The sequence below is a fragment of the Geotrypetes seraphini genome, chromosome 7 (genome assembly GCF_902459505.1).
Source record: "Geotrypetes seraphini chromosome 7, aGeoSer1.1, whole genome shotgun sequence".
NCBI classification, from domain to species: Eukaryota; Metazoa; Chordata; class Amphibia; order Gymnophiona; family Dermophiidae; genus Geotrypetes; species Geotrypetes seraphini.
The window spans coordinates 171,001,717-171,028,785 of NC_047090.1; the positions used below are offsets into that span (position 1 = coordinate 171,001,717).

Here is a 27,069-nt window from a genome sequence, read left to right on the forward strand (position 1 = left end):
AAGGGAACAAAGAAGGCGACCAGCGGTGATATTTAGAGGGCCACAAAGGAAACAGAGAAGGCGGCCAGCGGTGATGTTTAGAGGGCCACAAAGGGAACAGAGAAGGCGACCAGCGGTGATGTTTAGAGGGCCACAAAGGGAACAGAGAAGGCGACCAGCGGTGATATTTAGAGGTCCACAAAGGGAACAGAGAAGACGACCAGCGGTGATGTTTAGAGGGCCACAAAGGGAACAGAGATGGCGACCAGTGGTGATATTTAGAGGGCCACAAAGGGAACAGAGAAGGCGACCAGCGGTGATGTTTACAGGGCCACAAAGGAAACAGAGAAGACAACCAGCGGTGATGTTTAGAGGGCCAAAAAGGGAACAGAGATGGCGACCAGCGGTGATGTTTAGAGGGCCACAAAGGGAACAGAGAAGGCAACCAGCAGTGATGTTTAGAAGGCCACAAAGGGAACAGAGAAGGCAACCAGCGGTGATATTTAGAGGGCCACAAAGGAAACAGAGAAGGCGGCCAGCGGTGATGTTTAGAGGGCCACAAAGGGAACAGAGAAGGCGGCCAGCGGTGATGTTTAGAGGGCCACAAAGGGAACAGAGAAGGCGACCAGCGGTGATATTTAGAGGTCCACAAAGGGAACAGAGAAGACGACCAGCGGTGATGTTTAGAGGGCCACAAAGGGAACAGAGATGGCGACCAGTGGTGATATTTAGAGGGCCACAAAGGGAACAGAGAAGGCGACCAGCGGTGATGTTTACAGGGCCACAAAGGAAACAGAGAAGGCGGCCAGCGGTGATGTTTAGAGGGACACAAAGGAAACAGAGAAGGCGGCCAGCGGTGATGTTTAGAGGGCCACAAAGGAAACAGAGAAGGCGGCCAGTGGTGATGTTTAGAGGGACACAAAGGAAACAGAGAAGGCGACCAGCGGTGTTTCGGCCGTAAGGCCTGCCTCAGGAGTCTTAGTCTCAATAGGAAACAATGTGTTGCAATTTTTCTCTCTTATAACTGAAAAACATAAGTTGAATCAACACACGAACACTGGAGACATTGATATACTGCTCAGCACAGCGGACATACCTTTTAACTGGTTGTTTCAATCACTTCTGGTTTGGGTCCAGTGTTGGACAGGGTCTGGCAGCATACTCCCCCCTCCCCCCCACCACCACCACCACGTTAACAATATAGTGATGCTTCACACTGCACAGGAGAAGGCAATGGCAAGCCACATGTATATCATGCCAAGAAAACTGTGTGTAAAGGGGGGGGGTGTGGTGTTCTCACCAGGAGTCCTCAAGGGCACATCTGGATCTGGAGTTCAATGGTGATGTTTTATGGGGAAAAGTGTTTTATTTCTCTTCTACTTAGAAATCAAAATCAAAGCAGTTGGATCCTCTGATCACAGGCTCCTCCTCTACAGGATTCTAGTTGGAGCGCTGAGCTGAGAACCAGGAAACCAGAAGCTTGAATCCTGCTTCTCTCACTGGCGCTCACTGTGATCTTGTGTACGTCACTCACCCTCCATCGCATCAGGTACAATGCAGTTTGCAATCCCTCTGGGACATGAATTTGTAATTCTCTTTCATCTCAGCTTTGGGAAGGTGAGAAACAAAATCTAAAAAACACATGCTGTGGAGATTTGGGGCATAATCAAAACAAATGTTTAAGTTCGTTTGGGGCATAGAGCGCTAGTCGCCCAAAATCAGCAGTGTCCAAAGTCCATTCTCGAAAAATACACCCCCCAATTTTATTTTGGGAGGGGAATCGTCTATATCTACGCCCAGCCCTTTGATCATCCAGACTGCTAGAACGTCTGTCTATCTTTATACTACATTCTCGTCCCAAAAATTGTCCAAGTCCCAAGCGCCTAGAACAAGACCCAGACATGGCAACACAGTAATGGACTGGCAATCCAGACATGGCAACACAGCAATGGGGCACCTTACAGGGCACTACTGCAAAGTTCACAAAAAGGGAGCCATATAAACATCTCACCAGAACTACCTTATAGGTCTTGGTGAGCCCCCCAAAACAACCCCAGAACCTACTAGACCCACCTTTCTACTACCCCAATAGCTCTTATAGCTGCAGGTGGTACCTATACGGCAGTACAGTAGGGTTTGGGGATGTTGTGGTGGGTGCACATTTTTCACCATGAATGTAGTGGTTAGAGTGGCTTATGGGCCTGGGTCCTCCTCTCTATGGTTCACTAGCCCCTCCCCCCCCCTGACTAATGAAGCCACCTCTGTGCAGCTCTACTAGGCTTTCCTATGCCCTGTGCTGATGCTCCAGAGGCAGGTACGTACGTTTTTATTCCAATTTTTATGGTATTGTGTGTCGGGGGGAGGGGGGGGTCAGTGATCTCTGGGGGAGTGTGGGGGGGTCTTTACTTTGTGTCTGCAGTGGTTATCTGATCACTTTGGATACCTTCTAGGCACTTAGACCTATTTTTAGTGGTTTAATAAAAAGGATGGAGGGTATATTTGTCTATTTTTGTATGCTATAAAAACCAAATACAGAGAGAGACTGAGAGCTGTTGACGAAGAGCTACGTGTGTGTCTTTCTTCGATTCCAGCCAGAATATCAGCTTTGTGTTCAGCCAAACAGGCCCAGGTTTCGCACTGAATAAAGTATTTTATAATTTTTCACTATTCTGTTTACTTAATATTTCATAATAAAGTAATTATAAAATACTTTCTTTGTGTTTATTTGATTCCTATTCAAGAGAATTACTTTATATATAGTCAATATAGGCACAGAGTTAAATTTTTTAACATTTTCTAATGGTGGTGTGCCTCGTGATTTTTTTCATGAAACAAGTGTGCCTTTGCCCAAAAAAGGTTGAAAAACACTGAGCTAGAGAATGACACGGGAACAAATTTGTCCTCGTGCCCGCAAGTTTTGTCGCTGTCCCTGTCCCATTCTTGTAAGCTCTGCCTTAACCGGACAAGCCTCGAACACTTAGGATTTCAAAGTGTTTGAGGCTTGTGCAGATGAGGACAGAGCTTGCAGGAATGGGGCAGGGACAGGAAAAGAACTTGCCAAGATGGGAAAATGAGTTCCCACGGGAATGGGGAAAAATCTGTCCCCGTGTCATTCTCTACTTAAAGCATTAAAGCAGAGTGCGACACAACCTTTAAAACAGTGCATAATGTTTCCACACAAATACTCCACAGGATTATCAATTCTAAGGCCACAAAGTGCCAGCAAAAAATTCTTTTCACCCTGAGGTGAACCCCCAGTCCCTTTGTGTTATCAAAACAAGGTTCACAAACCTGCCAAAAATGTGCTTCCAGAAGCTTTGGGAGCCAGCCCATCAAAGAAGACGTGTGATATCATCGCTTCGCATCTGCACACACGTAGATGCCTTCTAGAAGCAGTCCTGAGCTCAATGTTTTTCATAACTCAAACACACTGCCGGGTTTTTAAAACCTCAGTCCTCTAAAAAGAAGACATGTCCTGGTAAATCTGGAGACATAAAGAAAGACAGACAGACAGCGGGCAAGGAGAGAGACAAACAGAAAGACAAACAGACAGTGGGCAGGAAGAGAGACAGACAGAAAGACAGACAGGGGGCCAGGGAGAGAGACAGACAGAAAGAAAGCCAGACAGACAGCGGGAGGGAGACAGATAAAAAGAAAGAAAGAAAGATAGACAGTGGGAGGGAGAGAGACAGAAAGAAAGGAAGAAAGAGACAGAGGCAGGGAGAGAGACAGAATGAAAGAAAGACAGACAGACATATATTCTAGCACCTGTTAATATAACGGGCTTAAACACTAGTGTGGTTATAAAGTGTTACAGGCATTATTTATTCCTATGATGGTAAGTGTGGTCTGGGTTTAGTTAGTTGGATTCATTAAGTGCTACTGTCATACTGTTCCCATCACAACACAGAGTGACATGAGCCTCATGTCTGTTCACGAGGGCCCTTTCTCAAGGTCATATTTACATAAAAGCAAACTCTGCTGGCGCAGCCCTTGTTTTGCAAACTAGAAGCAGCCTCTGCGAGACAGAGCAGAGTTCCAGCACACAGGGAGATCTATGAATGCTCACAGCAAACCTGCTGAGCTCAACCTTTGGTCTGCTACACACAAGTCACTTTTTTCTCCCCTAGTCACATCGGGGCGATTCCTCTGCTGTACAAAATTTTCATCAACTGCTCCATTGTACCAGGAGGATTTCTGGAAAAGTTTATTCCAAAGCCCCCTGTGGGAATTACTGGGTCAGACCAATGGTCCATCTAGCCACGTAGCTCATCCTCATGGTGGCCAATCCAGGTCACTAGTACCTGGCAAAACCCCAAATAGTAGCAACATTCCATGTTACCGATCCAGGGCAAGCAGTGGCTTCCCCCATATCTTTCTCAATAACAGACTATGGACTTTTCCTCCAGGAAACTTTCCAAACCTTTCTAAAACCAGCTACGTGATCCGCTCTTACCACAACCTCTGGCAATGTGTTCCAGAGCTTAACTTTTCTCTGAGTGAAAAAATATTTCCTCCTATTGATTTTAAAAGTATTTCCCTGAGGCGAAGGACGATAGAGCCTCTGATCCAAGATGGCCGAATGCTAGTACGTCTGAGCACACTCTCCCCAAGCTCGTCTTACTTATTTTACTTTTCTGGGAAAAAATTTTACCTGCTTAGCCATGCCGAAGAGGAGAGGAAAGAGCGCTGGTGGAGCCTCACAGTGCTCTAGAATGCCTGTCTTTGGCAATATCGAGGAGCTTGTTCGGAGAATGCAGCAAACGCCAACAATATCGTCGGGGAGTTCCCTGCAGGAGGCGCGCAGTGGCGGCGAGTCTGCGTCGTTCTCCATGGGGCCAGAAACATCCTTAAGCCCCGACGTGAGAGCACCTCCCCCACGCCCTCAGTCTACCAGTTCGCCGCGAGCGGAGGTACTCCCGGAAGTTGGAGTTCACCTCCTCCCGGAGGCTCAGGAGATCAACGAGGGAACTGTGTTGCCGGGGCCCCTGCTGCTGCAGGGAAGCCCGAATGCGGAGACTGAGGAGGAAGCAGAGAGGGAAGCAGGAACCAAACACGACGTTGGAAGAGACAGTTTGCCAGTGGGTGAGCTAAATAAACTTAAGTTACACTTTCTTCAAATAGAGAAGCCCCAGGAGGTAACATTGGACTCTCTTTGGGATTTAGTGGCTAACTTGGCAAAGTCTATAAGTCCACAATTACAACTATTTGAAAATAAAATTAACAAACATGAGACTGACATTAAAGACTTAAAAAGTGAAATTGAGGACTCTAAGACCTCAATACAGAATGCATATCAAGATATAAAGGTTTCTAAACAAACTATTGAGACACTAATTAAAGATAATACTGATTTAAGAAGGAAAATGGAGGTAATGGAAAATTTTTCCCGGAATAACAATCTTAGGCTGATTAATTTTCCTAAGGTGCCTATGATAGCCCCTAGAGAAATGCTTAAGCATTATATGATTGAAATATTGGAGCTTTCTGAAGAAACATTACCACCATTTACAAAAGTTTATTACCTTCCAAATAAGAAATTGCAACAGCAACAACAACAGAATATGGGACAGGACTCTATGAATTTATCTAATATTCTGGAAACATCGGATAAAGAATTGGCTGAACCAGCAACTTTACTTATAACAGTAGCGCTCGCGCCAGATAAAAACTGGCTGCTGAGACTTTTCTTTAAGAATAAACAAAAATAATTTTTAGGTTGTAAAATACAGATGTTTCCAAATTTGGCCAAGGAGACCCAGCGGAGGAGACGTGAATTTTTGCTAAGGAAACCTGGTGTTATGGCGCTAGGGGCTACATTTTATTTGCGACATCCATGTAAATGTGTAATTAACTATCGTTCACATAAATTTGTCTTCTTTGAGCCATCTCAACTGACAACCTTTCTATCAACTTCATGTTTGGAGAAAGATGGAACATGAGTACTTAGATTAAGGAAAGGTGTATTTCCAGTCTACTAGTAATAATTTACTTAATTTAAATTTTCTTTGTATTACTTGCCCATCATCTACCTTGGATCTTAATTGTGGACTTGAGTAGAGATTTAGCTTATATTAGATGTTTGATTGAAGTATATGTTTAATTATTAATTCTTTTGCTGAATTTCCTTTCTGTACAAGTTATGCTTGATTATATTGAAAAAAATTCAATAAATATATATTTAAAAAAAAAAAAAGTATTTCCCTATAACTTCATTGAGTGTCCCCTAGTCTTTGTCATTTTTGACGTAGTGAAAAATCGATCCACTTGTACCCGTTCTACTCCACTCAGGATTTTGTAGACTTCAATCATATCTCCCATCAGTCGTCTCTTTTCCAAGCTGGATAGCCCCAACCTTTTTAGTCTTTCCTCATATGAGAAGAGTTTCATCCCCTTTTATCATCTTGGTTGCTCTTCTTTGATCCTTTTCTAGCGCCGCTATATCTTTCTTGAGATAAGGAGACCAGAATTGGACGCAATACTCCAGGTGAGGTCGCACCATGGAGCGATACAGAAGCATTATAACATTCTTAGTCTTGTTAACTAGAGAATGACACGGTGACAAAATTCATCACCATTCCCGTTCCCGCGGATAACTGCGGGAAATAATCCCATGTCATTTTCTAGTGTCTATTTCAACCTCAGTCCTTCTACACCAGCATTCTTCAAAGCAAAGCTTGCGGGTCAGTGGTTGTGGCCATTCATACTCTGATTCTTATGGGAGCCAAGGATAATGAAGCCATTGTGACATCACTGATGTGATTGGTTCTTAGGCACTGGTGAAATGAGGCATTATGACATCACAATATCTGCTCTGGATACCAGAGACTGTCATTCTGTAGTGTCTGTTTCAACCTCAGTCCTTCTACAACAGCATTCTTCAAAGCAAAGCTTGCGGGTCAGTGGTTGTGGCCATTCATACTCTGATTCTTATGTGAGCGAAGGATAATGAAGCCATTGTGGCATCACTGATGTGATTGGTTCTTAGGCACTGGTGGAATGAGGCATTATGACATCACAATATCTGCTCTGGATACCAGAGACTGTCATTCTGTAGTGTCTGTTTCAACCTCAGTCCTTCTACACCAGCATTCTTCAAAGCAAAGCTTGCAGGGCAGTGGTTGTGGCCATTCATACTCTGATTCTTCCCTCTCTCCTTAAAGAATGACATGAAGATGGTTTCCCGCGGTTATCCGCGGGGACGGGAACGGTGATGAATTTTGTCCCGTGTCATTCTTTATTGTTAACCATTCCCAGCATCTTGTTTGCTTTTTTGGCCGCCTCCGCACATTGGGTGTTAAACACAGGGGTGGGCAACTTTTATATACAGAGGGTCGTATGAATAGCAGTATTAACCCTAATGGGCCACACAGAAAATTAACAAATGTGCTCTTAAATTCACTGCCATCAAAACTCAATGTGTTTACAACAAAGACGCATAGTGATCTGAAAAACAGGGACCAAAATATTCTCTATTCGGATGACCCGACATGACCTGTGTTTGGGCAAAATGCCTGCATTAGGGGTCTTTAGAAAGATATGTCCCTCTAATATACCCTCAGCACAAAAACATCAGTCTTTCTGAAATTCCAAACAGTGTGTGAATATTTCATTAAACACCATCTCTATTCAATAACTTATCACAAATCTGAAAAACGAAAATGCTGCCATTGATCGTGCCTCTGCCCTGATGCAGGAAGCAAAACACTGACCATGTCGAAAAGTGGTCCGGCGAAGTGGCTGCAAGGCAAGGTAAGTCTTCTTTCTTTAAGTTCAATATATTACAAGATAACTTTGGGGAAAGTTTTCATGAAAAATCATGGTGAAGGCGAGAGACCAATGATAAAATGGGTGGTCATGAGGAAATCTTATGAATGGTTCCGCGTAGCCCAATACAGAGGATCTCTATACGCCAGAAGGTGATCAGTTATTAAATAGATGTTGTTTCATGAAATAGTCACTCACTGTTTGGAATTTCAGACACTTTGATGTTTTTGTGCTGGGAGTATGATCGAGCATTTACTATTTGGCCACTAACTGTAAGTGAAATTGACTCAGTTAAAATTGTTTGCCTCGGAACTAGAGAATGATAGGGTGACAAAATTCATCACCGTTCCCGTCCCCGCGGATAACCGCGGGAAATAAACCCATGTCATTTTCTAGTGTCTATTTCATTCTCTGTCCTTCTACACCAGCATTATTCAAAGCAAAGCTTGCGGGTCAGTGGTTGTGGCCATTCATTCTCTGATTCTTCCCTCTTTCCTTAAAGAATGACATGAAAATGGTTTCCCGCGGTTATCCGCGGGGACGGGAACGATGATGAATTTTGTCACCGTGTCATTCTCTACTCAGAACTTTAGGAAACCGCTGAAAAGACATCCTTTCTGTAAAATGAAATGTAGGGTCTGAGTTTGGTTGAGGGTGAAGGAGTGATGACTCTTGAGTGCTGGTCACGGAGGCGTTCGATGGTCTGGTTTGTTTTATTTGGTTTATTGATGTCTGTTATTGAGGCATCGTGTATGATTTATGGAATTTTATATTTTGATGTATGTGTTTGGCCAGTTTTGGCCTGAAATGAAATTTGTCGTTGATGCGACATGTGTGTTATATGCGTTTTGATTTGATATGTAAGTATATAATTTGTTATAATGTGTCTCTGAAGTGTTTTGTACGATGAATGTAAATCTTTTATTTTGTATGTTAATATGCAACTCGCCCTGAATAAGGGCGGATGAGATATAAACAAAAACCAAAACAAAGTTTATTTACTTATTCAATTTTTTAGCCCGTCTTCCCAAAGGAGCCCAGAATGGAGTATCCCAAATCTTGGACAATAAACGAGGGTGAGCCAACACTTAACGTGCTGAATCTAATACATGCTGGCATTGTCATGTTAATATAGGGACGTTGGATCATCTGTTGTTCTATTGTCCATTGATACTTAATTTTTGGAAGTCAATTTGGGGACAAATCAATGTTGTACTTGGGTCATCAATACCAATGACTTATGAAGCCATAATTTGTGGTACTCTATTACATATTAAACCTTTTTTGGATCGACATAAAAGCCGGCTTTTCTTGATAATTTATTTATTATTTTATTTCATTCAATTTTCTATACCGTTCTCCCAGGAGAGCTCGGAAGGGTTTACATGAGATTATTCAGGTACTCAAGCATTTTTCCATGTCTGTCCTGGTGGGCTCACAATCTATCTAGGGTTCATAGACAACGGCGCGAAAGACAAAAGCGTGCGCCGACAATTGAGCGCAGCACGGAGGTGCACGCCGCACAAAATTACAGTTTTTAGGGGCTCCGACGGGGGGTTTTGTTGGGGAACACCCCCAGTTTACTTAATAGACATCGCGCCGGCGTTATGGGGGTTTTGGGGGGTTGTAACCCTCCACACCCCCCACAACGGCCCCACAACGCGGCGCGATGTCTATTAAGTAAAGTGGGGGGGTTCCCCCCCACGCCCCCCCCCGTCGGAGCTCTAAAAACAGTAATTTAGAACGGTGCGCGCCTCCGCGCTGCGCTCAATTGTCTGGGCGCGCCTTTGTCCCGGTGCGCTTTTGACCTGACACCTCTATCTAGTGTACCTGGGGCAAAGGGGGGATTAAGTGACTTGTCCAGGGTCACAAGGTGCAGCGTGGGTTTGAACCCACAACCCCAGGGTGCTGAGGCTGAATAGCCATCCAGATGGTTACACGTAACTGAGAGAGTTATGGTTGACTGAATTACACTTTCTGGTGGGCAAATCTTTGTTCCAGTTACAAGTATGAAAGAATGAACGTGGAATATTTGGGATATAGTAACGCATTCAAAATGGTGTGGAGCCCATTGACTGCATTTATTGAGTCACAATAACTGTCATGTACCTTTCCTTTTATTTGACTTCCTTACACATCCAGGGTGGGTGGGGGGAGGGGAATGTATTATTGTTTGCTATACTTAATTATCTATATTATTGAAATTAAATATGTACTTCTATTAAGTATGGGGAGGAGGGGGCGGAGAAAATGATTGTTTTTTTCAATTATTTGTGTATTTAAAGTGCGTTCTGTGTAGTATTTATGTTTAAAGTCACTGTATGGCACTGTTAACATTTGAAAATTAATAAAGATTTATTTAAAAAACCCAAAAACGTGCTGAATCCTCTCTTCGACAGTTAAACAAAAAAAAAAGATCTGTTATCATATATTTCTGTATTTCCTAGCATTTGCTAACACTGTCAAATAAGTCTTGCATCCCACAGCGGTTCCCCTTACTGGTGCCAGGTCAAAAGCGCGCCGGGACAAAGGCGCGCGCAGACAATTGAGCGCAGTGCGGAGGTGCGTGCCGCAGAAAATTACTGTTTTTAGGGCTCCGATGGGGGGGGCGTGGGGGGGAACCCCCCCACTTTACTTAATAGAGATCGCGCCGCATTGTGGGGGCGTTGTGGGGGGTTTGGGGGGTTGTAACCCCCCACATTTTACTGAAAACTTAACTTTTTCCCTGTTTTTAAGGAAAAAGTTAAGTTTACAGTAAAATGTGGAGGGTTACAACCCCCCATACTCCCCACAACGCCGGCGCGATCTCTATTAAGTAAACTGGGGGGGGGCTCCCCAACAAAAACCCCTGTCGGAGCCCCTAAAAACTGTAATTTTCTTCGGCGCGCACCTCCGTCTTGTGCTCAGTTGTCGGCGCGTGCCTTTGTCTTTCGCGGGGTTGTCTATGAAACCCCTTACTACAATATTTAATTATGTAATTCATTTTCTATGCAAGTTTTTATCCTAACGTGACACATACCGAGGATCTACCCTGTTTCCCCGAAAATAAGACCTACCCCAAAAATAAGCCCTAGTTAAGATTGATCCCTGAAGCCACCCCGACACTCCCCGACTTCATCCATGACACTATTGCTGCCCGATTTGCCAATCATCTCTCCCTTCCTCTCCTCCACCCCAATTCTTCCTCTTTCCTTTCTCTACCCCCCACCAAGTGCAGCATCTTTCCTCGCCTCTCAACCATCCCCTTGTGCAGCAGCTCCCGAGGCCTCCAAAAACAGCGGCAGCGCTCTGAACGGGCTGCTTTGCTGCCTTCCCTGCCGAAGCCTTCCCTTTGCTGCTGTTTTGGATTCTTATGGAGTGGAGGTAGGTCAGGCTCATGGTGGGAGAGTCTCTGGGGTTCTGCTGCACAGAAGGATGGGAGGGAGGGCTAGAAAGACGCTGCAGAGGGAAGGCAGTTTTTGGAAGCCTCGGGATGGGTGAGAGGCGAGGAAAGATGTTGCAGATGGAGGGAGGGGGCAGAGAAAGGAAAGAGGAAGAACTGGGGTGGAGGAGAAGAAGGGAGAGATGATTGTCGTATATGGAAAAAAAATAAGACATTCCCCGAAAATAAGCCCTAGTGCGTTTTTTGGAACACAAATTAATATAAGACCTGTCTTATTTTCAGGGAAACACGGTAGTACCAATATACATTTCTTCGTAATCTATCATGGGCGGGAGACTTAGGGCTCCTTTTACTAAGCTGCGCTAGCAGTTTTAGCACGCACGCTAGCGCGCAGGGCAATGCAGCACGCCTTAGTAAAAGGAGCCCTTAGGTGAAGAGATATGTTTTTATTGCTTTCCTAAAGTTCAGGAGTCCTTCAAGGGATCTTATCTGCGGGGGCAGTCGATTCCAGTGAGTCGGTATGAAGTGAGAGTAGGAACGTCGTTTGGCGATTTGCAGTTGAAGGGCACGAACAGGGGGCGTTTTTTTGGCGTATTTCATCCTGGGAGCGGAAGGTCCTGTTCAGCATGTACGGAGGAAGCTTGGCCATCACGTAGCCCAGCACCATGGCATGCAAGGATTTGAACGCTAGCATCAGACCCTTGAAGACACAACATTTGGCAATAGGCAGCCAGTAAGCTGACGATAGAGCCCGAGAGACCGGGTTGCGGAGATGGAGGTTCTTTAGAAGTCTGATTGCCACGTTTTGTACATGCTGGAGATGTCATACGTTCTTTGCCGTGAGACCACTAAATAGCGCATTGCAGTAGTCTATGCAGAGTAGTCTAAGGCATAGCGCATTGCAGTAGTCTATACATAGAGTAGTCTAAGGCACAGTTCTTCAACCGCCGGTCCGCGGACCGGTAGCGGTCCGCAGGAAATTTTTGCCGGTCCGCACAGGACCGGCAAGATTGACTCATTTGAACTTCCTGCCGGTCCGCACAGGACCGGCAAGATCAGCATCGGAAGCGTGCGCTGGGCCGGAGAGATCTTGGGGAGCCTCCGACAGTGGCTTTCTCCCCTCTCTGCAGCTCTCCTTTACTTCCCAGCGCAGCGATTCACGAAGGCAGCCTCGGGGCTTTTGCTGAGTCGCGGCTGCCTCTGATGATGCAACTTCCTCTTTCCTCAGAGGCGGCGCGACCCAACAAAGGACCCGAGGCTGCCTTCGTGAATCGCTGCGCTGGGAAGTAAGAAGAGCTGCTGGGAGGGGAGAAAACCACTATCAGTCTGGGAAGCTGCTGGGCAGGGGAAAAAAGGGACAGCTGCTACTGGAAAGGGAGAAGGAGAGATGCTTCTGGGAGGGGAGGAGGGAAAGGAATCTGGGAAGCTGCTGGGCCAGGAAAAAAAAGGGACAGCTGCTACTGGAGAGGGAGAAGGAGAAAGAGAGATGCATCTGGGAGGGGAGGAGGGAAAGGAATCTGGGAAGCTGCTGGGCCAGGAAAAAAAAGGACAGCTGCTACTGGAGAGGGAGAAGAAGGAGAGATGCTTCTGGGAGGGGAGGAGGGAAAGGAATCTGGGAAGCTGCTGGGCAAGGAAAAAAAGGGACAGCTGCTACTGGATAGGGAGAAGAAGGAGAGATGCTTCTGGGAGGGGAGGAGGGAAAGGAATCTGGGAAGCTGCTGGGCTAGGAAAAAAAGGGACAGCTGCTACTGGAGAGGGAGAAGGAGACGGAGAGATGCTTCTGGGAGGGGAGGAGGGAAAGGAATCTGGGAAGCTGCTGGGCTAGGAAAAAAAGGGACAGCTGCTACTGGAGAGGGAGAAGGAGACGGAGAGATGCTTCTGGGAGGGGAGGAGGGAAAGGAATCTGGGAAGCTGCTGGGCAAGATAAAAAAAGGGACAGCTGCTACTGGAGAGGGAGAAGAAGGAGAGATGCTTCTGGGAGGGGAGGAGGGAAAGGAATCTGGGAAGCTGCTGGGCAAGGAAAAAAAGGTACAGCTGCTACTGGAGAGGGAGGAGAGATGCTTCTGGGAGGGGAGGAGGGAAAGGAATCTGGGAAGCTGCTGGGCAAGGAAAAAAAAAGGGACAGCTGCTACTGGAGAGGGAGACGGAGAGATGCTGCTGGGAGGGGAGGAAGGGAAGAGAGTTACTGCTGGACAGGAGGAGGAGGGAAAGGAGAATGAAAAAAGGAAGGAAACAGCTGGCAGAGAGATTAGAGGAGGGGAAGGGGAGACACAGGCATGAGAAAGTAGAGAGATTGATGATAGGAAGGGGTCAGCAGAAAAATAAGTAGAGGGACAAAGATGATAGATCTGGTGGAGAGATAAAAATGAAGAGAGCAGTGAAGCTGGAATGAATCATGTAAATAGGAGAGAGGGGCACAAGCTGGATGGAAAGGGGAGAGGGACATAGAAAGAAGACAGATACCATATGGAAGGGGGAGAGGACAGATAGTGGATGGAAGGGGCAGATGCTGGATTGAAGAGACAGAGAGGGCATACGCTGGAAGGAAGAGAGTGAAAAAAAGATTGAAAGCAGAAACCAGAGACGACAAAAGGTAGAAAAAAATAATTTTATTTCTATTTTGTGATTAGAATATATCAGATTTGAAATATATATCCTGCTAGAGCTGGTTTTAGACATAACTGGGGACTGCAAAACCCAGGCAGTGCTTCTTTAGCTTTCAGCTGGCTTAGGGCGCTCTCTGACCAGGGGGCAGTTGCCCTAGTTGCACTCCCCTAAAACTATTCCTGTCATGTGTTACTTCAGTATTCTGTTAGCATGATATTTTTGTGTAGCATTCTGTAATAATTTGGCTTGTTCAGTTTTCTTGATAGTAGAGGGGATATATGTGAAGGGGAGGGGAGACAGGGGTTTTGTTGATCCTTGCTCTGAATTATTTGTATTTATAAAATGACAATTCTACAGAATATTGTTTCTTTTTATACTTTATTTATTTTTTTTTTTTTCCATTATTTTTTATTTTCTAATTTTTCATAAAGTGTACATAATAATAAATTACAATTGATAAATGCATATTAGTCACTTTTATATCTAATACATTATATATCTGAATTTGATTTTCCCCCTCACCCTCCCCCCTCCCTTTCATTACTTTAATATAATATTTTAATTTTCAAATTTTTATAAAAAGTATACAACATATTAGAATACAATTGATAAATATTCAATAACTTTTTTATATCTAATACAATATAATCTAAACAAATTTTGTCCCATTTCCCTCCCCCCACCCTTTTATTACCTTTTATTCATACGTTATATTTTGTATAATATATTATAACATACTATATATAAATTAATTTTTCTTACCCCCCCTTTATGTGTGTCATAAAAAAAAAAAAAAAAAAAAATCCTTAAAAGAAGAAAAGAAGAAGAAAACATCATATTATTTATTCATTACAGTATTTTGTCAATGGCCCCCATATTTTTATAAATTTAGTATATGTCCCCTTTTGTATTGCTATTGTTCTTTCCATTTTAAAAATATGACATATTGTATTCCACCAAAATGTGTAATTTAGGTTGTTGTAATTTTTCCAATTATTAGTTATATGTTGAATGGCAACCCCTGTCATAATTAATAAAAGCTTATTATTTTCTGGTGAAATTTGACTTTTTATTCTCATCATTGTTCCAAATAAAATTGTATCATATGATATTGCAATATGATTTTCCATTAATTTATTAATTTGTGGCCAAATTGAATTCCAAAAAATTTTAATATAAGGACAATGATATAATAAATGATCTATTGTCCCTGGTTCTAAATTACAGTGCCAGCATCTATTAGACTTAGAACTGTCTAATTTTTGCAAACGAGTAGGGGTCCAAAAAGCTCTATGTAATAAAAAGAACCATGTTTGTCTCATAGATGCTGACACTGTACATCCCATTCTCCAAGACCAAATTAGTGGCCATTGAGATGCATTAATTTGATGTCCAATCTCAATGCTCCAAATGTCTCTTAGACCATTTTTTGGTTTTTTATTTAAATATCCAGATATTAATTTATACCACAATGCGGCTTGATGTCCTAGGAAGTCTGTTTTAAAGCATAAGAACTTTAAACTATATTGATTGTTTAATGATTTCCATTCAGGGAACCCAACCTGAATGGCCTGCTTCAATTGCAACCATTTAAAACTTTGTGTTTTATTGAGACCAAATCTATATTGCAATTGTGGAAAATCCAGCAGTTTACCTTCTGAGATAATATCATCTAGAGTTCTAATGCCTGCATTAATCCAGTTCTTCCAAAGGATTTGAGCTCCGCCAATTTTGATCTTGGAGTTTATCCATATGGATTGATTAGTTGATTTGTATATTGGGATGGGTGTTAATTTATCAATAAATCTCAATGTTTTCCAAGTATCCATTATTATTTTATTTTCTTTGTATCTTTTAGGTATATTAATACTTGGTAGATGAACTAAATTTAGGGGAAACATAAGGCGCCATTCCAAATATAACCAATCTGGTGCATTATCTATAAGTTCTGGGAGGATCCAATACATACCCTGACGTAGAATATAGGCTTGATGGTACCTATAGAAATTTGGAAAATTTACCCCTCCCTCCTTAATTGATTTTTGTAAGGTTACTAAAGCTATTCTAGGTGTTTTACCAAGCCAAAGAAATTTTGTTAAAATTCTATTAAGCTTTTTATAAAAGGACCCCTGAAAATAAATAGGTATCATACTCTTTTTATACTTTAATAAAATACATTCAATATAAAATCATAACTGAGGCTTGTGTGGATGGGATCAGATGATTTGTGGGGACCGAGCTCGCGGAGATGGGGCGGAAACGGGATTTTTAAATTTTAGTCCTAGTAGTTTGCCGGTCCACAAAATAATTATTTTTTTTCTGCCGGTCCACGGGTGTAAAAAGGTTGAAGAACACTGGTCTAAGGCATAGAGTAGCTCGGTGAAGTCAGACTCAGAAAAGTACCAGTAGTTCCTTATTTTTTGGAGTTGACGCAGGTATTAAAATGAGGAAGAAACCACCTGTGAGATGGTTCGTGGGCTGTTTTCTGGGTATACGTCCCATGATCTCACAGGCTGCATAAAATTCAATGGGGGGGGCCACAGGTTGCCCATCCATGCTTTGACAGAAGCTCTGGACAGAAGCTTATCCCATCCTAAACCCACTTTTGCCCCACTGTTTGTGATCTTTTTTTTTTTTCTAGCACTCTTTCATGACCATTAATGCTCAGCTTTGTAAATCACCGAGATATTTGTTTTTAATCAGGGAAGGGTGAGAATCAGGCAACTCAGTGCAAGTTCTCACTCTTTTAATACGAGAAGTCTAACAGGATCCAGCGGGAGAGATGAAAGGAAAACAGGGAACAAAGGCCATACAAGTAAAACCTGTGTCATATATTAGAGAGCGAATAATGCTGCTCACTTAGGGAATCATTAACAGGGCATACTAATGCTGTTATCATACCACAGGCCCCCTAGAGTAGTCCATGCACAATAACAGTGTTAGTGAATGCTGTTAGCAAACTGTCCCTATAGCGAAATAAATCTTCCTTGCACAAGTTTAGGATGCAGCTCTCATTGATTGGAAGTTAGGGTTACCATATGGCTCCAGGAAAAGGAGGGCGGATTGAGACATCCAGGTTTTACTTCCGCTAAAAGCAACGGAAGTAAGAAGGACAGACTGAGACGTTTATGCATTTGGTTTTATATCCTGTCCTCCCAGGAGAGCTTTGAACGGGTTACAGGTTTACATACATAATAATACCTGGTAAAATATAACACGGCAAACGTGGCACGGTGTGACACAGACAAACATGGAAAGGCAGCTTAGCATGGCAGACCGTTATATATATAAGCAACGGCGTAGCGAGGGTGAGCAGTGCCCAGGGTGGTGGCACCTCTTCCCCGCCCCCCCGCCGCGTGCGCCCCCTTCCTCGTACCTTTTTAACCTCGGTGCCAGCAGCCACCGACTTACTGCCCGCGTCAGCTTTGGCGCTCTCTGTGACGTCACTTCCTAAACGTGGGTCCTGGAAGTGATGTCAGAGAGAGCGCCAAAGTTAAAAAGGTATGGGGGGAAGAGGTGTGCGGGGCAGGGAAGGGGAGCCACCACCCCGCAGCAGGGGAAGGATTGGGAAGGGGGGGCAGAGAGGAGAAGGGTAGTCGGCGCCCCGAGGTAGATGGCATCTGGGGCGGACCGTCCCTCTCCCACGCCACTGTATACAAGCATTGCATAGCAAGTGTGGCAAACATAGCATGGCAGACATATTATACATGGTGAACATAGTATATTACAGTTCTCCCCTGAAATTCGTGGGGTTCCGTTCCAGGAACCACCACAAAGTTAGAAAAAACGCAAATGTGGTTTTTCGCCTGTCAAAAGGCAGGGAAGGCAGGAGAGGGCAGCTGGAGCGCCGGCGGGTGAAGAAAATTACTCGCAGTCTGCTCCGACCGCCTCTTCCTGTAGTAAAGTCGGGCTACACCAATCAGGAGCTGCTTTGACAGGCAGCTCCTGATTGGTGGTAGCCTGACTTTACTACAGGAAGTGGCAGTCAGAGCAGATCGTGAATGAGCGAGTTTGCGATTCGTGAACCACGAATTCGCGGGGGAACACTGTATATATATATATATATATTCGTGGTTCACGAATCGCGAATTCGCTCATTCACGATCTGCTCTGACTGCCTCTTCCTGTAGTAAAGTCAGGCTACCACCAATCAGGAGCTGCCTGTCAAAGCAGCTCCTGATTGGTGTAGCCTGACTTTACTACAGGAAGAGATGGTTGGAGCAGACTGCGAGTAATTTTCTTTACCCGCCTACCTTGGCAAACAAAGCATGGTAAACATAGTATTATATATACACAAGAGTAGCTTGGCAAATATAGCATGGCGGTCATTGTATTATACATGGTGCAATCAGGCACAGTACCACAAAGATGGAAATCAGCAATCATTAAGTTTCAAGTTTATTCTTAATTTGATATACCGACCATCACAAGTATCTGGCCAGTTTACAATATTAAAAATGTAAAATATCTTAAAAGTAAAATATCTTAAAAATGAGGTAGTGAAGACCAAGACACAGGTATAATTTGTGGGGAGCAAGGGGGGAGTTGTGCAGGGACAGAAATCCCATCCATCCCCACCAGAATCTCCTCCGTCCCCGCAAGGAATCCCCTCTGTCCCCCTCTAAAAATTACCTGTTCCCATAAAAAGCAGTAATTACCTCTGACAGTTTTGATTTTAGTTTTGAGTTTTATAGATAATTCAGAACAAAGTCAAACATCTGCCCTTCTCCCCAGTTGGGTGGGGTTGACATATCAACAAAATGCTATCCCAAAGAAGTAGATTTAAGGCAGAATTTGATGAACAGAAAGAAGATGCCCGGTGCAGTAATTCTCTCTCCCTCCGCTCTTTTTTTTAAGCTACATATTTACTGTTGGTACCTGCTGGGCTGAAGCAGTTTAATGCAGTGTAGTCTGGCTCCGGAGCTGCACAGTTATGCTGCCCAGTCTCTCCCATGCTCCTCTACACAGCCGCAGTGAGTCAACGATATTGTTGAGGGGAGGCCTCACGCCAAGGCTCACTACTGGGAAAGCTCTGCACATCCAACAATCTGGAAGCACTTCTACAAGGAAGTGCTCGTGATTGGCCATCAAGCTCCAGCTCTGTCTCCCTGATTGGTGGATGTACAGAGCTCTCCCATGTGAGTGGCAGTCAGCAACTGGTGCGCTGAGGGATCGAAGAAGCTTGGAGGTCACATTGGAACAAAGGTAGGCTGGCATTTCCATGGGAACCACAGAGAACCACACCCATCCCCGTGGGAGTCCCATGGACCTAGGGGGGTTTCCCGCAGGAATCCCATGGACTTGGGATTCCCATGGGACCTGCGGGATTCCTGTAATTCCCATTCCCGTGCAGACCTCTAGTCAGTACTTGGCCAGTCAAGTGCCGTTATTGAGCACTTACCAATCAGACATAGAATCACATACAAAATCCTATTGCTTATCTTCAAGACTAAACTAACACACACCCCGGGATTTATAGACAGACTACTCATCCCACACTGTTCATCTAGAACAGTGTTCTTCAACCACCGGTCCATGGACCAGTGCCGGTCCACAGAAATTTCCTGCCGGTCCACAGGGCCAGCACGTGCATCAGGACCAAAACAGTGTTCTTCAACCACCGGTCCACAGTACGATCGATGCGGCGTTATCTTCGAGCCATCTCTCTCTTCCTAACTGATTCAGTGCACAAAGCCACGGGCAGTGGCTCCTACGGGCATTCTGCGCCTGAACCGGAAGCCTTCTCTCTGACGTTGCAACGTCAGAGGGAAGGCCTCCAGATGAGGCACGGGACGTGTAAGGTGCAATTAGTACTATTATGGGGCGGGGTCTGGGGTGGAGATTGGGTAGAGATGGGCGGGGTCTGGCCCACGACTTAGCCCCATGTTCTTCAACCGCCGGTCCATGGACCGATGCCGGTCCACAGAATAATTCTTTTATTTCTGCTGCTCCATAAGTGCAAAAAGGTTGAAAAACACTGATCTAGAACATTCCAATCCAGCAACCAACATCTCCTTAATATCCCTTCTCTACCCCATCTCTTCTACGACACCACTTGAAAGAAGATCTTTTCTGTTACACTGTGGAACTCTCTACCTCCGCACCTTTGGGAAGAAACACCTATGGACAAATTTAAAGTAAATCTACAGACCTTCCTATTTAAGGATGCTTACGATAAGTCATCTTCAGATCGCCGAAAGAAGGAAGAGCATACTCCCTACCTACTGTATTGACCCTTATCGTTTTTCTGTCCTATTATAAATTGTATTTCTCCCCCTATCCCTCTTGTTTCAATATGTCATTTCAGACTGTTATGGTCTAATTATGTTTCCCCCAAGATTTATCCATTTGTGAGTCGGTATATTGCTTAGACAACTTTTTAAGCGGTGTATCAAATTTTAAAGAAAACTTGGAAACTTGAAACTTAACCAGCCAGGTTAACCACACAAATATGACCACATAAAAGTACACTTCTCCATCCGTATTTGTGGGTTCAGCAATTGCGGTTTCGATTATTCACGGTTTTTAGCTTGCTGGCTCCTCCCCCCCCCCCCCATTACGTCAGCTTGCATAGAGAAATCGCTGATTCCAAGCGTTTACAGAGAAAATCGCCGATTCCCGGCACTTTCTTCACCGTGTTTTGCCTCTCCTTCAGGAACAGGCCAGGTTTCCCACCATGTTATTCGCGGTTTCACCATATTCACGATGGTTTTTAATAGAAAACAGCGAATAACATATGAAAAAGTTATTTGCGGTTTTTCTGTATTTGCAGTTTTGTTAATCCCCTATCACCGCAAATACAGAGGGAGAAGTGTAAGTCCTATCTTTATGCCACAACCCATGGCTAGTTAAGTTCTGAAAATAGATGTGGAGGGGCATAATCAAAAGAAACTTCTAAGTCCATTTTGGGCCTAAGTCGCAAGTCGCCAAAAGTCGGACACGAGAAAAAGTCCATTTTTTAAAAATACGCCCAACATTTTTTTTTTTTAATTGTCCAACCATACATCCTGCTGTCTGATCATCCAGACTGTCAAGTCATCCATCTTTATACCCCATTTTCATCCAAAAATTTGTCCAAGTCACAAACGCCTGGAAAAAGACCTTTTTGGCGCAGGAGGGGCCATAAAAGTGATGGACTGGACACCCAGACATGGCACCAGAGTAGTGGGATACCTTTCAGCAGGGGTCTCAAAGTCCCTCCTTGAGGGCAGCAATCCAGCCGGGTTTTCAGGATTTCACCAATGAATATGCATGAGATCTACGTGCATGCACTGCTTTCAATGCATATTCATTGGGGAAATCCTGAAAACCCGACTGGATTGCGGCCCTCAAGGAGGGACTTTGAGATCCCTGCCTTACAGGGCACTGCTGCGAACTTCACAAAAAGGGTCCCACATACAGCTTCCTTATAGGTCATGGTGAGCCCCCTAAACACTCCCAGAATCTACTAGATCCACCTATCTACCACTCCAATAGCCCTTATGGCTGCAGGAGCCACTTATATGGCAGTACAAAAGGGTTTTGGGGTTTTTTTGGGGTGTGTGCACATGTTTCACCATGAATGCAGTGATTAGAGTGGCTTATGGGCCTGGGTCCTCCTCTCCATGGTTCACTAACCCACCCACAAAACCATTTAAGCCACCTCTGTGCAGCTCTACTAGGCTTTCCTATGCCAGGCTTCCAGGTGCTGATATTCTGGAGGCAGATATGTAAAGTTATTACGATTTTTAGGGGAGGGGGGTCAGTGATGACTGGGGCAGTGTGTGGGGGTCTGTGCTTTGTGTTGCAGTGCTTATCTGGTCACTTTGGTTACCTTCTTGTGACTTAGACTTGGTTTTAGATGGCCTAAGTCACAATGTCCAGGTTCCGTCTAGGCAGTGTTGTAAAACTTTCGGTTATACATGCAGTACGACTAAGTCTAGACGGCCCATGCCCCGCCCTCGACACTCCTCCTGACACGCCCCTTTTAGCTCTGGTCATTCAGCAGCACTGTGAAGGCCTAGGTCATTTTTAAATACGTCTAAAACCCCGTTCGATTATTGGCACATGGACGAAATGTCTCACTGATCGTCTAAGTGCTGATTTAGGCCGGTTTTTAGACGTATTTCCGTTTCGATTATGAGCCCCCTAGCCAGATATGTGTTCATCAATGTCACATAAACTGGATAGTCAATGCTAAAGTCCAGACGCGGCTTATCTGGGAATAATTCTGACAGCATTCAGCAAAACATTCACTGCTATCACTTGAATATTTACCCCTTTCTATGTAGTGATTGGAATATGCTATGTTTTGGAATGTACAGAGCTGGTATTAGACAGGGACCAAGCCTAAGGTAGAAATTTGGGAGGTGGCCCCTTAACAAGAACAGGCTGTGCCTTCTTCAGCTTCAGTTAGGTTTTAAATCCTCTACAACAGGGGTGCCCAACACGTCGATCGCGATCGACCAGTAGCTCAGGAAGGCAACGTGAGTCGATCGCAGACTTGTGTTGCCGTCCTGATCTAAGGGCCGATCAGCCTTCCTCTCCAGTGTTCTCCCTAGGGTCTTTTAGCTGGGCGGTCCGCCCAGCTGTCACCTGCCGCTGCTGAACATTAAAAAAAACCCCAAAAATCCGGCTTGGAGATTTCAGCCCGTAGCGAACTTATGCTCCGGGCTCTAAAGTGTGCGTGCCGGCTTCTCTTCTCTTCCCATCGAAACCGGAAGTTATGTCCGGGGGGAGGGGAGAAGGGAAGCCGGCACGCTCATGTTGAGAGCCCTGAAGCAAGCGTTCGCTACGGGCTAAGGCGGGAGACAAGTAAATGAAGCATTTCCTCTTCTTGCTGCCGGGTCCTGCCTACTTTCAGTTTCCGCGAAGGCAGGACCCGGCAGCATTTCCCCAATAGATTGATCACGATCTTGGGCCGATCAGCCTTCCTCTTCCCGACGGCAGAATTGACGTCGGGGAGAGGAATGCTGGTTGGCCGAAGCAGGGAGAGCTTGGAGCCTGTTATTGGTGGCGTTTGGGTCCTGGTCCCCGATGGCAGTGGCAGTGGCTTGGGGGAGGGCAGGGAGAAAGAAAGAAAAAGGGCAGGCAGGGAGACAGAAGGAAAGAAGAGAAACAGAAAAAAAAGAAAGGGAGGCAGAGCGAAAGAAAGGGCAGGGAAGAGGAAGGAAAAGTTGGGGGAAGGAATGTGGTCTGGAGGAGAGGAAGCATACAGGCTAAAAGAAGGGAAGAAAGATTGTATGCACAGTCAGAAGAAGAAAGTGCAACCAGAGACTCATGAAATCACCAGACAAGGTAGGGAAAATGATTTTATGTTAAATTTAGTGATCAAAATGTGTCTGAATTTATATCTGCTGTCTATATTTTACACTAAGGTCCCCTTTTACTAAACCGCAATAGAGGTTTTTAGCTCAGGGAGCCTATGAGTGTCGAGAGCAGCGCTGGGCATTCAGCGCAGCTCCCTGCGCTAAAAACTGCTATCGTGGTTTAGTAAAAAGGGAGGGGGGTATATTTGTCTATTTTTGTATGGTTGTTACTGAGGTGATAGTGCATAGAGTCATCTGCTTTGACCTCTTTGAAAAACCCTGGAATAGGAATGATAATTAACATTTTCTATGCGTACAGTGTGCGTTGTGTTTTTTTAAAAATTTTATTGTTGGTAGATCATTTTGACTTGGTCATTTAAAAAGTAGCTCGCAAGCCCAAAAAGTGTGGGCACCCCTGCTCTACAATTGCCCTGGTTGTGATCCCCTCCCCTCCCCCACTCCCAAGTGCTATCATAGCAGTATAAGGGGAATTTATGGCATTGCCTGCATGCAAAAGCCTGTTTTGGAGGGGTTTCAGTTGAAATGTTGTCTAAGAGGAGGGGCATAATTGAAAGAAATGTCCAAGTTCGAAAAGGTCCATTCTCAAAAAGTACTTCAAAAAGATTTTTTCCCCCCCCCCAGAATCGTCTACTTCTGCGTCCAGCCATTTGATCATCCAGACTGTTAGTACATCTGTCTTTATACCACATTCTCATCCCAAAAAATTGCCCAAGTCCCAAGCGCCTTGAACAAGACCTTTTGGATGGGAGAGGGGCCAGCAAAATAATGGACTGGCAACCCAGACATGGCAACACAGCAATGGGGCACCTTACAGGGCACTGCTGCAAAGTTCACAAAAAGGGTGCCATGTAAACATCTCACCAGAACTCCCTTATAGGCATGGTGAGCCCCCCAAAACACCCCCAGAACCTACTAGACCCACCTGTCTACTACCTCAATAGCCCTTATAGCTGCAGGTGGTACCTATACGGCAGTACAGTAGGGTTTGGGGATGTTGTGGTGGGTGCACATTTTTCACCATGAATGTAGTGGTTAGAGTGGCTTATGGGCCTGGGTCCTCCTCTCTATGGTTCACTAGCCCCTCCCCCCCCCCCCGACTAATTAAGCCACCTCTGTGCAGCTCTACTAGGCTTTCCTATGCCCAGTGCTGATGCTCCAGAGGCAGGTACGTACGTTTTTATTCTGAACTTTGTGGGGGTATGACAAGGTCAGTGAACACAGGAGTGTGTGTGTGTGTGTGTGTGTCTTTACTTTGTCTGGTTATCTGGTCACTGTGGATACCTTTTGGACACTTCTATCTGGTTTTAGATCGCCTAAGTCACAACGTATAAGTTCTGTCGAGGCAGTCTTGTTAAACTTTCGATTATCCCTGCAGAACGACTAAGTCAGCCCACATCCCACCCTAACCACTCCTCCAAATATGCCCCTTTCAGCTCTGGGCACACAGAAGGATTCAGGGGCCTAAAAAAAGTCTCTGGATACGTCTGAAAACCTGTTTCAATTATCGACACTTGGACGACCTGTCTTTTAGATTGTCCAAGTGCCGACTTGGACGGGATTTTAGACGTATTTTTGATTCAATAATTATGAGCCCCGTAATTCCTAGGTACAGTCCTCGATCTGTGAGTTTTGGAAGTTTTGCCAGAAGAGATTGGCTCCGTCTTGAGTGAATTTTTGTACACGTATGCATTACTTCACAGTATGCTTAGAGTTTATGCTGCTGTTACTGAGATTATATTAGAAGCAAATATATATTTTGGGGCAGCAGGTTTTGTGGGGAAAATGTCTTGTTCTTTCTTTCTTCATTTATTTAGCCCGTCCTCCCAAAGGAGCCCAGAATGGGTTACAAGAGTACATTCATATTATGGTTAGGACATAATTTGGTGGGAAATAGACTCTTCAGCATTTACAGTATAGACATAACATCCTCTATAATAAAACCCTAAGCGCGCATGCGCACTTAGGGTTTTGTGAGCCCTGCCACTGTGTTGTGTCCCTCCATGCCGAATTCCATTTCCGGTGCGTGAGGCAGCTTGCGACGGCAATTTCAGCGGCGGTTTGACTCCTGCGCTGCCGGGACGCCTCTTCTCACCCCCCAAACAGCAAACGCAGCAGCCGTGGGGCATGCTAGGCCGGCCCACTTCGATAATGCGAGGTGGGCTGGCCTAGCAAAAGCCCCGAGGCTGCCCGGGCTAGTGGATGATGGACAGGGGGAGCAGGGAAAGGAGAAGGCCTATTGCTGGACAGGGGGAGCAGGGAAGAGGTGCTGCTGGACAGGGGGGAGGTTAAAGGACGGGAGAAGGGCTGCTGCTGGACAGGGGGAGCAGGGAAGAGGTGCTGCTGGACCGGGGGGGGGGGGGGTAAAAGGAAAGAAGAAGGCCTACTGCTGGACAGGAGGAGCAGGGAAGAGGTGCTGCTGGACAGGGGGGAGGTTAAAGGACGGGAGAAGGGCTGCTGCTGGACAGGGGGAGCAGGGAAGAGGTGCTGCTGGACCGGGGGGGGGGGGTAAAAGGAAAGAAGAAGGCCTACTGCTGGACAGGAGGAGCAGGGAAGAGGTGCTGCTGGACAAGGGGGGAGGTAAAAGGAAGGGAGAAGGCCTACTGCTGGACAGGGGGAGCAGGGAAGAGGTGTTGCTAGACAGGGGGAGGTAAAACGAAGGGAGAAGGGCTGCTGCTGGACAGGGGGAGCAGGGAAGGGGTGGTGGTGGACAGCCAAGGAAAGAGACAGAAAGAAAGACAGACAGGAAGCGGCAAAGGAGAGGGAGAGAGAAGAAAGAAAGACAGACACACACATCTATTCTAGCACCCGTTAATGTGCATAAAGACTAGTGCAGACATAAAATACTGACTTAGTGGGCATAGGGTGGATTTAATTGCAGCCCATTCAGTGTAGATATCACATGGAGGTAAGATAGCTTTCTTAGTAAGTGGGTGCATGTTTGTTGGAGAATGTCGTAGTAATTCAGTGGCATGCGAGTATTTGTGAGATTCCATTTGGAGTTTTAGGTCATGGCTTTGAGATCCATCCGTCAGTTGTTGGGGGAGAGACCAAAGGATTTGGTGAATGCAGAATATCATATGATTGAATTTAATACTGTATGAATAGGTATATTGAAGTATTGTGGAGGAAGCTGTGGCTTATTGGAGGCTGAACTGGATCTCAAAGTCCCCTCTTGAGGGCCGCAATGCAGTCGGGTTTTCAGGATTTCCCCAATGAATATGCACTGAAAGCAGTGCATGCACATAGATCTCATGCATATTCATTGGGGAAATCCTGAAAACCCGACTGCATTGCGGCCCTCAAGGAGGGACTTTGAGACCCCTTAGACCAGGGGTGTCCAACCTGTGGCCCCGTTCCAGGGCGATGCAGTGTTTTCCTCTGCTGCTCCCGGGTGTTTGCTGTCTTGCCGGCTCCCTCCTCTGTCTTGCTGCTGCGTTTGCACGGCCCCAGAAATTTTTTGGGGGGCCAATGCGGCCCAGGGAAGCCAATAGGTTGGACACCCCTGCCTTAGACAATCCTTTCCCAGCCCTCTCAATGTGGTCTGCAGGTGCTCAATCCTGTTCTGCTACCTTCACTGCAGCTATGTGTTGGGGGGAGGGGCAGGGCGCATCAAGGTGGTTGCAGTGCTGAGTTTGTATCTTTCAAACAAGTTGCTGCCGAGGGTCTCCAAGCTCCGCCAGCTGCAGATATTGCCAGTCTGCCGACCCCCCTATTAAAAAAAAACAAATAACCTGTGGCAGTCGGTGAAGGTTCCCAGGCGTCTTCAGTTCATGGGTGAGCATGCCAGAGCAGTGCTTATGCCCACTGCGTTTTTTCTAAACTGTGGGTTGGTGGTCTGTGAACGTCTTCAGCTGGTGGGGTTGGGCTAAACTTGAGGGGGGAGGGCAGAGAAAATGCATGCTCACCCCCCTCCAAATTCCTTTCTGACCAGCCATTGGCAACTAGTACATAACGAATAATCAAATTACGGTAAAGTAGCGCAGCACCTGTTTCTCCTGACCCCTGGCCATATCGAAACTGGGTGGG

The 27,069-nt window shown here is 45.4% G+C and overlaps 1 protein-coding gene across 2 annotated transcripts in view; it reads left to right on the forward strand.

Annotated features, from left to right (window-relative positions):
- The window catches only part of LOC117363385, a 468,971-nt gene that overhangs the window by 251,455 nt on the left and 190,447 nt on the right, over positions 1-27,069 (forward strand). For both annotated transcript variants that reach the window (XM_033950994.1, XM_033950995.1), the window contains exon 18: positions 8,765-8,822. In XM_033950994.1, the coding sequence (XP_033806885.1) occupies positions 8,765-8,822 (58 nt within the window). The remainder of the gene's footprint in view (positions 1-8,764; positions 8,823-27,069) is intronic.